The 16,778-nt window shown below is 42.3% G+C and overlaps 2 protein-coding genes across 2 annotated transcripts; both read right to left on the bottom strand.

Annotated features, from left to right (window-relative positions):
• Positions 1 to 1,781: 1,781 nt before the first annotated feature.
• Positions 1,782 to 4,264, bottom strand: LOC115040879 (G2/mitotic-specific cyclin-B2-like). The gene is made up of 8 exons (XM_029497987.1): positions 4,032 to 4,264; positions 3,820 to 3,924; positions 3,452 to 3,712; positions 3,218 to 3,376; positions 2,698 to 2,934; positions 2,246 to 2,386; positions 2,048 to 2,158; positions 1,782 to 1,978 (listed from the first exon to the last, which is right to left on the bottom strand). The coding sequence occupies exons 1-8, from the start codon at positions 4,056 to 4,058 to the stop codon at positions 1,868 to 1,870; spliced, it is 1,152 nt and encodes a 383-aa protein (XP_029353847.1). The 5' UTR covers positions 4,059 to 4,264; the 3' UTR covers positions 1,782 to 1,867.
• Positions 4,265 to 6,074: 1,810 nt separating this feature from the next.
• kmt5b (lysine methyltransferase 5B) lies at positions 6,075 to 15,441 on the bottom strand. The gene is made up of 10 exons (XM_029498726.1): positions 15,311 to 15,441; positions 13,080 to 13,337; positions 12,852 to 12,999; positions 12,557 to 12,722; positions 12,368 to 12,477; positions 11,207 to 11,373; positions 11,086 to 11,105; positions 10,821 to 10,957; positions 10,094 to 10,293; positions 6,075 to 9,832 (listed from the first exon to the last, which is right to left on the bottom strand). Exons 2-10 carry the CDS (start codon positions 13,246 to 13,248, stop codon positions 8,355 to 8,357), a joined length of 2,595 nt encoding a protein of 864 aa, XP_029354586.1. The 5' UTR covers positions 13,249 to 13,337; positions 15,311 to 15,441; the 3' UTR covers positions 6,075 to 8,354.
• Between the last annotated feature and the right edge of the window lie 1,337 nt (positions 15,442 to 16,778).

The following is a 16,778-nucleotide window of genomic DNA, read 5'->3' as shown; positions in this document are numbered from 1 at the left end:
TTAGTGGCCTCCATGCTTCTTCTGCTAAATGTGAGTTTTCTTAGCTGCTGGACTAAAAGTAAAAGTAAAAGTAATCAACCCAAACTTTATTTGTATGTCATATGTATTTCAGTATTTGGGGGAAAAGTGGCATTTAAACAACTAGAAGGCAAACGGTAACATTCAGACATACACAGAATAAACACAAATGGTGAATAGACTGGAAACAGGGGGGGCTGTTTGACAGTAGCTCATGTTTTTCATCTGAGCACAAATAGTAAAGTAAATATAACCCCTAACCCATCCAGGAAGAGAGGCTGAAGAGACACGTTATATTTATTGCTCAAGTCTTTAACAGAATAAAAGACTTAATACGTTTGAGACTAATGCACAGAGTAGATACAGACAGTGAAAAGGTGCTGATGCAAATCACAATCAAACACTTTGTTAATCTCTGGAGGGAAACCTGTAATAAGGATTAGACCATTAAAACATTTTGAATGGAAAAAAACTCAAAGCACTACAGTCCAAAGGATTGTTTTCATTTGTTAACAATGCATATATACGGTTATATTTATATGTTTGCTTATAAATAGAAGTACAGATTAACATTAAACAAGTTTGAGCCTATTCTGGGGAAGTTGTCCAAGACAGGATTTGCTTATCTTTAAAATATAAGCATACATATAAATACATATTTGCATTGGTAGAGAATATATACACATTCCTTTCCCATGCAAATGCGTCAATACTTCATAGATTTCAAATGATAAACATGTGAAAAAGTGAATTCTGTCATTTTTTGTGTCACAAATTCATTCTTTAGATGTATATAATCACATTTACATATCAGCACATGATGGTATGCTTATGAGCTCCTATTGCGATTTTTCATTTGACAAATAATTATTTTGAACATTTTACTGCAGTCTTTACTTTTAAATCTCTTTCAACTCTGAATTAGTTTCTCGGGTTGGGAAATAATTAAAACCTTTCAGCCTAAAAGTAGTAAAACTTAAGAGTTGGACAACATTGTAGCCTATTAAAGAAGCACACCTTCATTTTTAAACCAACTGTTGTGAACAGGCTACTAAAGAGATATGAAACATCAGAAGTTATGGTACATTTCCAGACAGTGGTATTATCTCTGCATCTCACCAGTCAGTCCTAACTGACCTGTCTGGATAGAAGGGGGGTGGTGAGGTCAGGGTCAGTCCATGAGAACAATGCTCCTCCACACAGCACACTCAGTGCAGGGTGAGAGTACATGAGCTGCCTTTATAAATGATGTCATTCTACAGCTGCAAACGTCAGACACTGTCTTTACAGAGCTAAATGTCCAATTGTTTTAACGTAATGAGCAACATTCAGGCGTCAAATGACACAAGGGCCTGGAAATACGTCAGTTGCCAGAGCCTTGGACTTCAAATGGTTTTATAAAACAGATGACTGATGCGCAGGATTAATGACACGATTAGCTGCTGACCTCAGCCAGGATTTCTTTTCCTCACTGGGTTGACATGCCATAGTGGTCTGATCTGGTTTTAACACACCCATGAATGTGTTAGCCCAAGTACACTTTCAAAGGCATGAAGACGGGGCACGGCCAAAAAAAAAAAAAAAAAAAAAAGTTATAGGGAAATGTCTGACAACAGTGCACTCAAATAGTCAATACATTATCAAATCAGTCTTGTCCCAGCACTGATTCCAAGTATTCATAATGCACTGACTGAGGTTTATTTATATTAAAAAAAAAAAAAAAAAAAAAAAAAAAAAGTACAAAATTATTGGATTAAAAAATTTTTAAAGCAGTTTATTGAACACAGGTTGTGATCACATTAAAAATAAAGTGCAAGTGAAAAGTCCACTGATGAAACAGACGCTCGCCTCAAGAGTTGTTGAGCAGAGCAGCTGCCATGTTCCTGATGAGTGGAGACTGCAGCTGAGGGATGAGGCTGATCTTCATCAGTTTGCTGCTGGAGTACTTGTTCTTGACAGCCTGTGGAGAAACACAGCTGTTAACTTTAGTCATTCTTTATACAGACAGACACTCTGCTGTTTCACTCACCTGGAACTTTGTTCTCCCTTCGGTCACGGTCACCACGTTTTTGGCAATGTGCTGCATGATGGGCTTGAGGTGAGCCTCGTCGTAGGTAGAGTAGTGCTGCTGTGTCGGAGACTGAGGAGCACAACAGGCCCACAGTTTGGTTACAGCAGCAGAGATAAAGTCTAAAGACTGAACCAGGTTCTGAAAGTCCACACTCACCCAGGGCAGCCCCTCCAGCAGCAGCTGAGCAAGACACAGCGAGGCAGCAGCGACCTCAGAGGGCCGATAGTGCACCATGTCGTAGTCAAGGATGGTCAGCTCCATCAAGTACTTGGCCAGTGTGTGTCTCTCTACATCAGACTGAAAAACATCCACAACACACTGAGAACTCTGCTGCCTTTACACCCCAACCAGGTGAAGTCCTGATGTTGGTGCTGCACTTTGGGACACCAATAAGCACAGGTTCCATTAACAGTCAAACAGCAATACAATGCTGATTAGTATGAGCAGGCCTGCTCTGTTAAATGCTGTTCATTTCTAAGTCTGTATCTTTTCTGCACTTTGGCCAACTCCTGCTGTGTTTATTTAAAAAAAAAAAAAACAAAACAAAAAAAACACTACAGTTTTAGGTGGTTTACTTCATTAGTTGACACCAGTCATGCTAAACTCACATTAGCCACTTTTGACGCCCGTCTGAGGAAGTGCAGTGGGAGAGGACGTCCCAACTGAAACTTGAGCGTCTCCAGGACCATCTGCTCCATCTGCAGAATCTGAGACTTTGTAAAAGCGTTGTCAGTGATGTAGGCGAAGTCCCCGACCTCGGGAGCATACATCTCCTCATATTTACAGGCTACCAGCATAGAGGTCACACCAACAAGCTGCAGCTTCCTACGAGACACTGGCTGCACCTGAGAGGATGCAGGAAAGGTTACTTTACAGTCCAGACCACGTTAACAGTTATAGTTAAGTCTTTTCCTGTGACAATTGTTGGCAGTGACACCCATCTCTGGAGTTTAGCAGGAAGTTAACTTCCATTACTGTAGGAAATCCTTTCGGTCATTTATTTGAACAAGCTCACTGAGTGGCAGCCACTATAATCTGAGTTTAATCCAACATTCAAACGATTAGACAAGTCTTGAAAGAAAACTGGCAAATATTTTTGTACAATGAGGAAACTACTGCGAGTCCGACCTGTAGAAAACGATCCAAGATGGCAACTGTGAGGAACAGAGTCTCCTGCAGCAGCTGGAACCTGGAGTGAACCTGGACCAGCCAGTCGACCAGGAGAGCTCGCATGCGTTCCGTGATTTCATAACCTTTCATGTAGTTGGCTTTTACCGACTGCTGCAGCTGTGGAGACAAACAGCGTTACCCAACAAGGCGGGAGATGAGCAGCAGGTTTTCCAGAGGGGGGAACACACTCACCTCCAGCATGTGCAGGTACTTGTAGATATCTTTGACGTATTCTGAGCAGAGCTGTGGCTGGTCCGAGTCCTGCTCGTCCACGTCCTGCACGCTGAGCAGGACGTCAGAGAACGCCTGGCACAGCTGGTCCTCCTTCATGGAGACGTCAGCTGGCTCCTCTGAAACTGAAGGGACGGGATCTGCAGCTGCCTGGAGCTGCATCAGCGGAGGAACCACCGGAGCGGGTTTGGCTTTGGTTGGTGCTTTGGCTGCTCCCCTCCTCTGAGGAAACAAGCGAGCAGCAGAGAGGGAAACGGCCTCTCAGTCACGATGAGAGTGGAGGACGTTGGATTAGTTTCCTTCACTACAGTTCGGCTCCGCCATGTTACCTTCGTGTTGACCGCTCCGGGGCAGTTGGTGATCTCTCCGAGGGCCGCTCTCCTCTGACCGGCTGCTCTCCCCATCTTCCCCGGGTTCACTGCGGCTGTCCGCTGCTACAGGAGGAGGAAATAAAACCGGGAGGACATTTAACAGACAGGAAGTAGACGGTGACCGGCAGAGACCTTCTCCAACAACTAGCCGCTAAACTCAGCTCACTCACCGCAGCTCCGACTTCAACAGACGACATGTTGAACCGGAACACAGAGAACCGACCGGGATTTAGTCCGACAAACTACAGACGGGATTTAGTCCGACAAACTACAGACGGGATTCAGTCCGACAAACTACAGACGGGATTCAGTCCGACAAACTACCGACACTAGCAGGTAAACAACAACCCAACGAGCTGCTTTCAAATAGCGCTCCCTCGATTCTGATTGGGCACAGCTTTGGTGGGACGCTCCTGATTGGCTGAGAATGTCAGGTGGTATAAGTTACATTTAAAATCAGAAAAAACACGTTAGACTGAACTATCGGTTACTATGGCAATACGAAAGACCAATTACCTTGGATTGTATTGGAGAATGAACATTTCAGCTATAATAACTTGTTTCTTTTAATATTGTTTCATTCATTACTCTGTAGAATGCAAATAAAAATTTTTATATTTTTTGCTTTGAGTTGTGTTGTGTTTACTGGCCACCTGTCCAGGGTGACCCCGCCCCTCGCCCAATGTGAGCTGGGATTGGCCCCAGCAGCCCCGCGACCCGGAAATGGAAAAAACGGTAGAAGATGGATGTGTTTACTGAATTTAGTATAAAGCCAAGATTTTCTTAAAACCAAAAGTATTTAGTCCTTGAACAATTCTAATTTTTTGCCTGCAAAAAGAATTTAAATGACTCAGTCTGTGATTTTCTGTATTTTTCTTATAGACAACAGATCTCCTGGAAAGACTGACAACATCACAGAAAGTCTACCACTGGCTGCTGGCGTATGAATCCCAGCCTGATATATCTTATTCCCCTGATCCCTGGAGGCTCATTCATTGTTCAAACACAATAGTCACATTGTTGTACTGGGCCACATGTTCCTTTATCACTATGCACAATCTGACTGTAGTCACACAATATCTTTCCATCCCAAACGTTCACTGTTCTAAGGGTCCATCCATTCTACAGGTAGACCAAGTAGTCTTTGATTACAGATCAGGACTGGGTTCTATATTATATTGTATTATCCTGTGCAAGTATCAAAATCCTCAGACCACATAGAAATGCTCTGTCTGGATTCAGAAACGGAGTCTTAAAAGTTAGACCCAACCTCAATCAAACCCCGAAGCTCCACCCAGCTGGATCCATAATCCAACTTCACAGGATTAGGTCTCTGATGGTCTACCAGAAATCTGCTTTATTTTTTATTCAACAGTCAATCAGTCAGGAGAGAGACTCAGGTCGCCTGACCTCTTGTTACTAGAGAGCCAGTGATGAGCCAGAGAGGGGATGTAAAACTACACTGAGATTTTTTTTTGGTTCTTAAAATGACAAAATTATTTTCCTAAGGAAACCAACACTTCGGACAAAACACTTGCAAAGTGCAAAATATGGTGCCTTTAAACACTGGGCCTTCGGGCAAATCTTATGTACTCAGAGCTTCAACGAGATGGGGCAAAGGCTATTTTTTGTTAGTTTTTTGTTTTGGTCCAGTAATGGAATTTGTGAATAATATGTAGAGTTCTCTCCATAAGATACCTCAGCATCAGCATAAGTTTTTTTGCACTGCGATTTCAATGCAAGATCAGCCGTGTCCCAAATCCACACTACGCACAAATTCTGAGCAGAAAAAGAGCCAAAAGGAAGTAAACGCAAACTGGACATGTGAACTAACAACTTGACAGCTTGATTAATACAAGCACAATGCACAAAGACAACAAAAAAGGGGTCCTGACTGTGATAATACTTGCATTTTTATATAATCTCCTAACAGATTATTAAAATTATTTTTGTCTTTGTTACTCTTTATTAGTATGTAATATGGATTTGGTGCACGACTCAGTATTCATTTAAAAAACAGACTTTCACATTAAAACCTCAAATCTCAGAACAGTCTCAGGAAACAAGAATCACAAAGAAACTTTATATAGTTTTCAAGTATTCAAAACTGTTAAATAAGTACAAGATGTGTTCACATGATTTACATATTGGACAATATATGCACTGCCCATTTTTAATTCTCTTTACATGTTTCCAACTACCCACGCAACACGCTAAAATGTCCGCAAACTATTCACATTTGTTTTACCTTTTTTTTTTTTTTTTTTTATCATTTTGGGAATCTTGACAGCTGTCTATTGGACAAAGACCACACAGACGGTACACCTGGAACAGTTTACAGTGTAGGATGGAGACGTCAGACAAAGGGAGGGGGGGCATACCGAGCCAGGTTCTGAACGGTGATTAGCTGCTGGTGATATGAACAGTACATATTAACACAGGAAAAGTGGGTTAACATTCAATCTCTGTTGATCCCTTTTGTCTGTTGGGCAGTTCATTAATTTCAACACAACAAACATAAAATAATATACAGAAGGACTGACAGCAGGTGGACTCATGTTGAATTGTGTGAGCATGTGGGGGGTGATGGCTTCACCTTCTCACTCCTCATTGATTATTCATGCTACAAATTTGGTCTAAATGTGTCAAAAAATCTCTTTGTTAAGGCACCTAACGCAGTTTGATCTTTTTTTTTTTTTCTTGTTTTAACAATTTTACAAACTAAAAACTAAAATTATTCTTAGTCTTGCAAAGAACTAATAAAAATGCGTGTTCCTGATGTAAAAGATAGATTTTTACAGCGTTTGGGTCATTTTAAATAAATGTTGCCACCATGTACAAATACACACGACAGAAATTCAAGCAGAGTATTGAAATTAAAAAAAAAAAAAAAAATAGCACCACAGAGAAATGAATACATGAGTGTATTATTAATGAGAATGTTTAAGAAAATAGGAGTTCCCTCCTAAAACTCTAGTGTTTATGGACATCTGCAAACTTTAGTGCTGCATTTGGCAATAATTTTTTCCTTGTTGCTTGATCAATTTGTCATTTTTGTGAAAACTGAAAAACACACGTCAAATATCCAAAAAACAAATCAAGGTGGCATCTTTAAAAGTCTTGTTTTGTGTGGTTAATCAAAGCATAATGGGCTGCCGTATATAAAAGGAAAGTGCAAAAATTATTTCTATGCCGGTAGCTAAAAACAAAGACGCTTGACATGTTGTCATAAAGAAATGGCATAGAACAACTAATATATCATTACTTTACTGCTGACCAAAGAAATGACTTATCATCCAATCATTGCAGCTGTAGTTCACATAGCTTTCAGATGTTGTCAGATGTTGGACATGAGCCAGTCTTTCTGTACATTACTTTGAGAGATGTAAAACGCATATAGGTAGCCTTTATATGTGCATTTTGTTCATGTTCTCAGTTGTTTACCAGGGTTGAACTGTGTGCCATGTTACCATTATACAGTAGCTACCCAAACACAAAAAATGGTCCATTTCAATTCCATCACTCTGGCAATTATAAAACATTGTGTGCTTTCATTTCTTGGAATTCAGGAGTTTATTTACAGCACTCTGGACAAATACTGGGAGCCCATACTGGAAAATAACTGAGGGTCCTTTCATATTAATGCAAAACTGAATACACACTGTAGATCACCATGCATATTGTAACTGCTCAAAATTCAGCCTGACTGTGGATGTATTTGGTAAATAATATGGGAAAAAAAAACAAAAAAACAAAACCCAAAACCAGTAAATCCTCTTTGAAAAACTCTTTCATTATATGATATGACTCTACAGCAACACATAATTAACATGTGCAGGAAATAAGGCTGGGAAGTAAATTAATTACTGAAATTCAAGTGGTTGTCTACCTGGAAAACTACTAGGATAATGAGAACATGGCACTTGGATCCAAATGAGCTGACTGACTGATCTTATAATGCCTCTGGACCAACCACACCATACTGCACATTCAGCATGGTTTGCCACACAGAAGTTACAAACTACGAGACAAAAATCAAAAGTTCAATAAAAACCTGCCTATGAGACAGAGGGGAAAGTCACCATACTGTACACTTTCTACAATATTCATGTCCATTACGAATATAACAAGTGCATTCACTAAAAGGAAGAGTTGAACATAAAACAAATTCTTGTTTTTCCACTTAGGACCAGAATAAATGATTTGGAAAGAATAAGATGATGCCCGATGAGTGAACTTTTACTTAATGCATGAAATTTGTCTTAGTAAGAGCTAAAATTAGACTTATGGATGAACACAACTGAAGTGAATAACAAGAGATTTGTTTTAGGTTTAACAGCACCCTCTAGTAAGGTTCATTCAGGTTCTTACATTTTCAGCAATTTTTTTGTTGTTTTTAAATTACTGTACTTCTTTAACATCAACACAACAGTTGATCAGTGAGTCATTTTTATATATACAGAGGGAAAGGTGGAAGTGATGAGCTCCACAGCTTATGCATTGAGCCTCAGAGACTGATCCTCTCTCCTCCTGGAGGAGATATCGATGTCTATGGAGTCTTTACCCACAATGAGCCGCAGCCGCTTTGCTGGAGGAAGTGGAATGAAATCGTCTTCAAACTCATTGTCGAAGTAGTCATCATCATCCTCCCCTTCCTCATTGTTGTCCTCTTCAGATGAGGGGTCTGCCAGGACCTTTTGGGTCCGATGTCCGCCATTCCTAGCCTCCAGACTCTGACCCACATCCCCATTGTAGGACATTTGTTCTGCCTTTGTCTGGGTTATTCTCCGTGCATCATCCTCTCGCTTCAGCTGGATCTTCAGCTTGGTGGAGTTGTGGACCACAGGAGCAAAGCCATTATTCAGTTTGGCTATGTATGAGCTGCCTTTGTCCTTATCGTGGTCTTTGCTGAACTTGATACTAATTTTGCTGGAAGAGGCTGAGTTGACCGTAGAGGCAGAAAGGTTGGAGGAGCCAACGGCATCCTTAGCGTCATTGGTCTTGCTACTGCTGCTGTCCCTCCGCCGGCGGAGTGTCAGTTTGGGTATGCCTGTATTGTTTTCCAGGATCAGCTGGGCGTCGTATCGGGTAATCTGACGTTTCTTCTTCCCCTTGTCCTGCGATCGGCAGCCACTCTTACCTTTGTCCCTGCGGAGGGATTTTCTGCCATTGGCAACCCCGTTGTAGTCTCTGTGTCGGTCAGTGAAGCTCAACAGCATGCTGCCACAGTCTGAAAAGTTAGTGGTGTGGCCAGCAGCCACCGGCATGAACGACTCACCATACGAGTCCTCACGTTTAATTGTCCGGTCGGTCCTGAGCCGTGTCAGCCGTTTCCGCCTGGTACAGGAGCCTCTTCTAGCGTAGCCAGTGTCTAATTCTGGCTGCTCCAGTCCCACTCCATGATGGAGATACTCCTCCATGTCAGCCGGCTCTGTTTTAATGACCACTCCACCAGGGACTGGGCTCAAGCCGTCCATAGCACTAGCCTCCAGTTTAACACCAGCTGCCGTTTCCTGGGCTTTCCCAAGGGTCCTTGTGGACCTGCGAGTTCTATACGTCGAACATTGGCGACTCTCATCACTTTGCACAACTGGTAGATTGCCATTTTCCTTGGCAGCATGACGGGTAAGGCAGCCCCGCTGGCCTAGTGTCTGCTGCACCAGCTCCTGTCCATCCTTTTCCTTTTTGACAGTGACACCTTTACACAATGACACCTTTGAGTCCCTGAGACCCAGCTGACAAGTCTCTCCTTTGGGCAACGCCTTGGGTTCTGCACCCCTCCTGCGGCACCGCAACTGGACTTTACTTAGTGAAGGCTTGGATTGGGATTTTAGTCTCTTTGGTACCCTGTTATTGTTTACACGACCTTGTTTTGAACATGAGGTAGTAAGGGCTCTTGACAAAGTCTGTCTGGTTTGAGTCCTGCTTTTATACTTCAGGCCAGATGATGAGGATGTTCTTTTTCTGGCAGCTGGAGAGAAGACGTAAAATGTTTTGCATTAATAATGTCAGAACTGTGCCTACACATACATTTTTTGGGTGTGTTTTCCTCATAATAACATATACTAAAAATGACATGGAAATATTTACATACTGCAAGAATGCCTCACATTAAACTTTACCAGATTGCCCTGTCACAAGGGATTTCTCCTCCATGGAGTTTTGGATCTGTACCTTTCCAGTATCTATGGCAGCAACATGAAAACACACATACAGTCTCGGGGAGACTTACATTGATGTGTTTTTGGCATTTCCTGAGAGTCTACATCAGTGTGGGAGCCTACAGAGTGACTGTCTGAGCTCCTGTTTCCTTCCCCCAGCTTCTTCAGTCTGTTTAGACGCTTGTCCGTCTCTCGCAACCCGTACTTGCTGTTGATCACCGGTACTTCCGCTGGCAGTCCAGCCTTGGATTTGAAAGCACCTGTACCTCGTCTACTCAAGGCGGGGGAAGAAAAAAAAAAAAAAAAAAGTACATTTAATGTCATCACTTAAGTAATATATTGCTTTACTGCGGGGTTGGAATAATTAGTAAGGGTTAGGGTTAGCAGCACAATTTCCTGTCTTGGCTCAGAAATGTTAGGGTTTTTCATGTTTTAATCACACATAAGATGTTAAACATGTCAGTAAAGTGTCTTAACGTTTTGCCCCAAATCCTTTCTGACATCGCTTTGTTTTAAGGAAGTTAGCTTTCTAATTAAAAGAAATCAGCATAATTAATTGGTAAATAATGAAAACGCCCATCAGTAGCAGCCTTAACATGTAGCCTGTGAATAAATATTTACTATCCACTTCATACTGCATCAATATATAAAGTGTGTGTTGTACCATCTCAACACTGCCAGTGTGCCCCTGTTAAATAAAGATTTTTTTTTTTTATCTTGACAGAATGTGACAATGTCAACATGTAACGTTGCGATTTTGCATGCATTATGTCTTTACTGTTTATCTGTTACACCTACCGTTCACACGTATAGCATTCACAAAACTCATTGTTTTCCCCAAAAAAACCATCTCCATAGTAGCACGAGATTTCCTCTCCTGGTTCAATATCTCTTAAAACTTTCACACAGGCTGTATCTCGTCCCGTCGATACAAACTGAAATGAACAAAAAAAAAAAAACATAAATGTGTTTTGTTGATTTTGTTCAGTTTCCACACTCATTATCAACTCATCCCATCATTTCCTGGTTTTGTAGCAGACCTTTTCAGTTTCAACATACATACCTTGCAGTTTGGTCGACAGTCTTTAAAAAAGAGAAAGACAAATTCATTTGACAATTCTGCAGATTAATATAGCTCAGCAGGTACAACTGAAATGATGCACTAAGATTTTAAAGACAAATACCATGATTGATGAAGGCCGCTGGCCCTAACCAGAGCTGTGCACAGTTCTTTCGGGTTGAATACATGACACTGAAGTCATTCTCTCCATGTCGGAGCAGCAGGTTCTCTTCACTCTCTGAAAGCTCAGCAATGCATCCCACCAGGTACTCGATCTTGTCATTTCTCTTCCTGCAAAACAAGGTTAATTACAAGCGGCATTACTTACACACAATGTTTTTTTGTACTTGTGTAAACTGCAGACGGCAGGACGGCGGCACAGTGGTCAGTGCTGTTGACCTTCATTAGAAGAAGGTCGGGTTCGGTTACTGAGACTGGTGCTTTTCTGTGCAGAGTTTGAATGTTCTCCCCGTGTTTGCTTGGGTTTCCTCCAGGTTAATTGATGACAGTTAATTTGTCACCAATTGAAGTTTACTGGTGACTAAATTGTTCATAGGGCTGAGTGTGAGTGGCTGTTTCTCTCTGTGTGTTGGCCCTGTGATGCACTGGCGACCCCGCCCTAGCACAATGTGAGCTGGGATTGGCTCCAACTCCCCCTGCGACCCAGAAACGGATAAGCAGTGGAAGAAAGATGAATGAATGAATAAACTACAGGCTAAGTTCTGTTCCACTGAAACCACAAATTAATTTTTTAAGCCAAAAGAAAATTAATGGACACCTTTTTAAATAACAGATTCATATTTTTGCTTTTTATTAGTATAAATTGAACATTGTTGGGTGTTTGGTGTAGTTTGAGATCCCCACCCTGGACTTAGTAATAATATTATGCAAAAGGAATTAAAAAGATGACTCTTGAGTTAAAATGCCCCTCCAAAAAAAAAAAACAACAAAACAAAACACTGATATTATTGATCATTTGTTGTTCATTTACCATTGGTGCATGCGACACATAAGTTCAACTTGAATCACTAAATTTATACAGAGCTACCATGAAAGTTTGTAGTCTAACAACCAAGCCAAATTTGGGGTTCAGTGCCTTGTTTAACGTGGAGCTGACGAGCTAAAGACTAACCTGGTGATTGGTAAACAAACCATTTCTGTACTTTTTGAGCTAGATTCTCACTTAAACCCAGAGCTGGTCAATGCTTTCAGTTGGCGAAGGCGAGTGATAGCACTGATGTGACACATGGAGTATCGTTAGGATCGGGCACCAGTTTGTCCTCACCATTCCTTTGTTGCCACAATTTTGGCTCCGTTTTGCTCTGATGAATAGCGGTTACAAGGAAGAATCTCAAACCCGCTATCTGTGGCAAACATCCGCAGATACACAAACACCTGTGCAAAACACAAAGCCCATTATCAGAATATTTAACTGTGTTGGAAAAATAGGATGGATAAGTAGTAATATCTTTACATGTTGCTTGAAGAGCTTTTCCTGGGATTTTGTCTTGTGAAGAAAAAGATTCCGAGACCAGTCTCCTGATGTCAAAGCTCTGAAGGCTTTCTCCAAGTTGTCATGTTTCTTGAAGCGCTCAATTATCTCTTTCAGCTCCTCTTGTCTTCCCTTGATTGGTCGAAATCTGAGGACATAGTTACAGCAATAAAATAAGGCAAACACTACTGTCTGCTGCTGGATATAAATGCAAACGTAATGTGAAAAAAACAATAACGGGCTGCACCACCATCAGTTACATTGTGATGATTCTGACCTGGTGTTCATTTTGTGAGTTTGAAAACCCAGATATGGATCCAGGATGAGGCTTGTGGTCAGGTCATCATTCTCACACAACTCCTTCGCAGTCATTCCTGAGGAGGGCACATAGCGCCTCTCTGCCTCCAGATTGGCTGCATTAAACCCTGTAAACATAAAACATAAGATCATTTTACCATGATTGCTGACGTGTCGAGACATTTGTCTGGAGAGCATCTGAACTCACTGCGGCTACATCTTCGGTTTTTGGGGTGGCTTTTGCTGTGGCGAAGGGATGCCCGCTGTGAATGCTGGGAGCGAGTCTGGCTCTGGCTCACAGGCTGCTCGCTGGTCAACTTGTTTCCGTGTCGTCTGCCATTTAATACCATGTTCTTGGATTCGCCCAGCCACTTCATGCCCACAAGCCCCCTGGTCCAGTTGCATTTAGTCTCTGAGTTGAAGAAACGCTCTCGAGTGGGGAAGACTGGGGTCTAAAGTTTGAAACCTGGTGGCAGAGTAGAAACAATAAACATTACTGTAGATGTCTAGCCAGAAAATATAATTGGTTTATACAGGCTTGAAACATATAAAACAAAAAAGGTTTGATTTAAATTGGCAGGTGGACATGTGGGCAGCTCAGACTGCAAAGGGGAAAAAAGATCTGTTGACCATGTAGTGAGGATTCAGAAGCACCCTTAATTCTTTGCTCCATTTAGAGTTCTGCTTAACCATAGCTTTGTTGTGGTCCTAAGAGGGCAGTCCTAAACAGATGACATATGATAAATGAACAGCTTGAAATCACCCAAAGATACAAACACCATGAGATGGCCAGGAAATGACTCATTCATCACTCAGCATCATTGCACTGTAGTAATAGTAGATACCTCTGTGATCTTCCTGAAAAACATTTGGATTCGCTTCATTCAAGTCACTGATACAAACGTGCAGAAGTCCAAGCCGACCACTAACAGGTGCAAAACGGGAACAGCATCAGTCAGTCTGACCAGTGGTGGCTGGTGTTGTTTACACTGTTTAAAGTGCACAGCAGAGCAGCACAAGGGAAACAAACGCCGAGTGATCCTGCGGCGCCGCTCAGTGGTAACTCCTGATAATGCATTGGCTCGCTGTCAAGCGCAACAGTAACGTACACAGTGATCCTGTGCTACCGCCCGGACGAATAAAGTACCGCTTTGTTGACTGAAGGGACATATAAACACTCGGACACGTCAAACTAAGTTTCCCTTTATAACCACACAAACCCACGGGGGCATTGTTGTTGCGTCTGACACACGACGGGTGTAGATCCCAAAACTGAAAATGCGTCGCAAGACGCATCATCTCATTTGAAATCGGTGCATAAAATGCTCCAAACAGTTGTGTTTTAGCTCTGAAGCTAGCGTTAGCAACGATAACACAACACGCCAGAGGGATCGGGAAAGGCTGTGGAGACCCGGAAGGCCACACCGACAGATGAGGCCGAGATTGTACGAGTTATCAATACAGCTCGTATTGTTTGCTAACAACTGCCGTTTCTCCACCCATTCACTACGTTAGCATGGAGGCTAACAAGCAAAGGCGACGCCAAGGAGATGTCCGGCCGGGCTGCTTAGCTTGCAGCAAACGCCGGCAGTAAGCCATCATGGCAGTTTCCAACAAGCAAGTTGACTTTGATATTAACACCAGAAAACATCAGCAGCTCAGCCACTCAATGCAAATCAGTTCAATATAAAGACTGAGGCACGAAATTACAAGGATGGTGATAATGTGTTGGCATTAGCGACACTATTGAACCACAATACATAAACTTCACATCTCAAGCAGCTTCGACATTTTCCATTATGTGCAAGGAGCTAACACCCAAGTAAAACCCCGATGATCAGGATATGTTAATATCTGTCTGCACATTTAAGGAGCAGATACCTCCAGGGTCGATCTCACCTTAACGTACTTCTTGGTTTGTGTTAGATAGCATCAAACTTAACTTCGGCAGCCTGCTAGCCTAGCTTCACCATCAGCTAGCATCGTCAATTAAAAACACAACAGCGGTAAATCCCCAATACGGGCAGTCCGTCTCTGGCTAACAATACACGATTGACCGATGCCCATCAAATAATCGACGAGGGTGGCGATCGGTCCGTCTCCCCGCTCGGCACAGACCAACGTTAGCTGCCGTTTCTGCTACCTACCTGCAGAGCACCGGAGCACGGCAGCTAGCTGCCTGATGTGGAAGCCATTAGCTAGCTTAGCAGGCTAAATCCCTAACCGAATTAAAAGTTAGTTTCCGTCGCTGTGCGGCCGCAGACTCGGTCCACGGAGGCTCACACCGCCGGCTGATGGCTGCCGGCTCGGAGCTGGTGGTGTTATCGATCAGGATAGCTGGCAGTTTAACAGCAGTAAGCTCTCAGCGTTTTCACGCGTTGCTAGCGTTAAATGTCCCGAGTCGACAACACACACAGAGCAAACACACATCATACTCACTGGGCGATTTTTTTAACACAGCCGCGAAACAAAACACCACTCCGTCAAACTAATCCAATTTTGGCACGACACCCTACCCGAAAATATCACAGGAAACACATTTTTTTTTTTTTTAAAGAAACTTAACATTAAAATTCAAGATGGCGACCTAACTCAGATGGAGAGAAAGGCGCAGCACAGCCATCCTGAAGAAAATAGATCCAACAAATACGCAGCCGCTCCTGTCCGTGTGGACCCACACGAGAATCAGCTCTCCGTGTTCCTGACTGAAACTTGAAAACTGAACCCAGTGATCCTGTTTCAGCAGCACTTTTTCTGAAATTATGCCCGAGACAGCTATGTTAGTCTCTGTAGTAATTGTCGGATGTACACAAAAGTAGTGCTGCATAAACAAACCTCTTTACGCACCCTGCAGGATCCAGAGGCAGTCGGACGGACGGACGGACGGACGGTGGGTTCTCCTCCGGATCGTGGAGAACATCACCAGGAATAGGTCAGCTCACACAGAGCCACAGCAGACAGCAGGGGCCTGCCCCTCCAACTCCCCGTTAGTCTGGACCACATCATGGTCCTTCAGGGTCAGTCCAGATGTTCCAGCGGTCTGTCAGCATCTAACCGCCATTTACTGACATCAAACTAACCACACAACGCTAATTCCATAGTGATACTTTCAGCTTGTGAATGCCAAACTTCAGTGCTTTCATGTTGCAGGACATAGCAATGACCTGCAGTGTAACTTTTAAGATCAAAATGAAGAATAAAATAACTAAAGTTAGCCTGCAGTCCACTTCCATTTTGTATACTCTTTGACTATTACAGTTCAGCATACTTTATTTGTCATTTGCATGTGCATGGATTAGAATTTTAGAATATTTTGTCATTGCAAACACATGAAACAAAAATGACTACTAAAAATGCCCAAAAGCAAGTACAGTTTAATGATACAGCACCATTAGCAAACTATTCACAAAGGTTTTTACAATCATAAGAATACACACAAATAGGCAAAAAACATAAAAGCAAAGTAAGAAGCAGAAGATGAAACATTAGAAGGAAAAGCAGATCAGAACAGATTGGTTTGAGTTTTTTTCTAAGAGTCCTAAGTCCAGAGATCTCAGTCTTAGTGAGAGGCTGCTAACCTGACCCATCACAAATGTGGAAGGTGCATTTAAAAGACCCAGAGCGTAGGACCTGAAAGTTTATCTAATGTTGTGTGGATTAAGAAATTCTGTTGCTATATAGTTTGGAGCCTTACATAACAAAGCTTTAAAAGTAAGGCGTAAACATTTTGAATGGTCTTTAAAATGAACAGGAATTCAGTGCAGTAATGATGAAATGGGTTGCACATCTGTTAGATTTTGTTAAAGGAGTGTTTTGTATAGTTTGTAGGGCACAGTAGGGAGGAGCTGTCCAGACAGGTTAAAAACGGTTACAGTAATCCACATATGATGCAATTAAAGCATGTGAT

The sequence above is a fragment of the Echeneis naucrates genome, chromosome 3 (genome assembly GCF_900963305.1).
Source record: "Echeneis naucrates chromosome 3, fEcheNa1.1, whole genome shotgun sequence".
Taxonomy (NCBI): Eukaryota; Metazoa; Chordata; class Actinopteri; order Carangiformes; family Echeneidae; genus Echeneis; species Echeneis naucrates.
The sequence above is the reverse complement of the archived record's forward strand: the minus strand, read 5'-3'. Positions and strand labels throughout refer to the sequence as shown.

Excerpts from the sequence above, each read along its gene's own strand:
- LOC115040879 (XM_029497987.1), bottom strand. The coding sequence starts at position 4,058 with ATGTCGTCTGTTGAAGTCGGAGCTGCG. Across the intron at positions 3,713-3,819 it reads CCGGAGCGGTCAACACGAAG|AGGAGGGGAGCAGCCAAAGC; the intron begins GTAACATGGCGG and ends TTGTTTCCTCAG. Across the intron at positions 2,935-3,217 it reads TCTTGGATCGTTTTCTACAG|GTGCAGCCAGTGTCTCGTAG; the intron begins GTCGGACTCGCA and ends GCATCCTCTCAG.
- kmt5b (XM_029498726.1), bottom strand. The coding sequence starts at position 13,248 with ATGAAGTGGCTGGGCGAATCCAAGAACATGGTATTAAATGGCAGACGA. Across the intron at positions 12,723-12,851 it reads ACTCACAAAATGAACACCAG|ATTTCGACCAATCAAGGGAA; the intron begins GTCAGAATCATC and ends CTATGTCCTCAG. Across the intron at positions 11,374-12,367 it reads ATTGTGGCAACAAAGGAATG|GAAGAGAAATGACAAGATCG; the intron begins GTGAGGACAAAC and ends CTTGTTTTGCAG.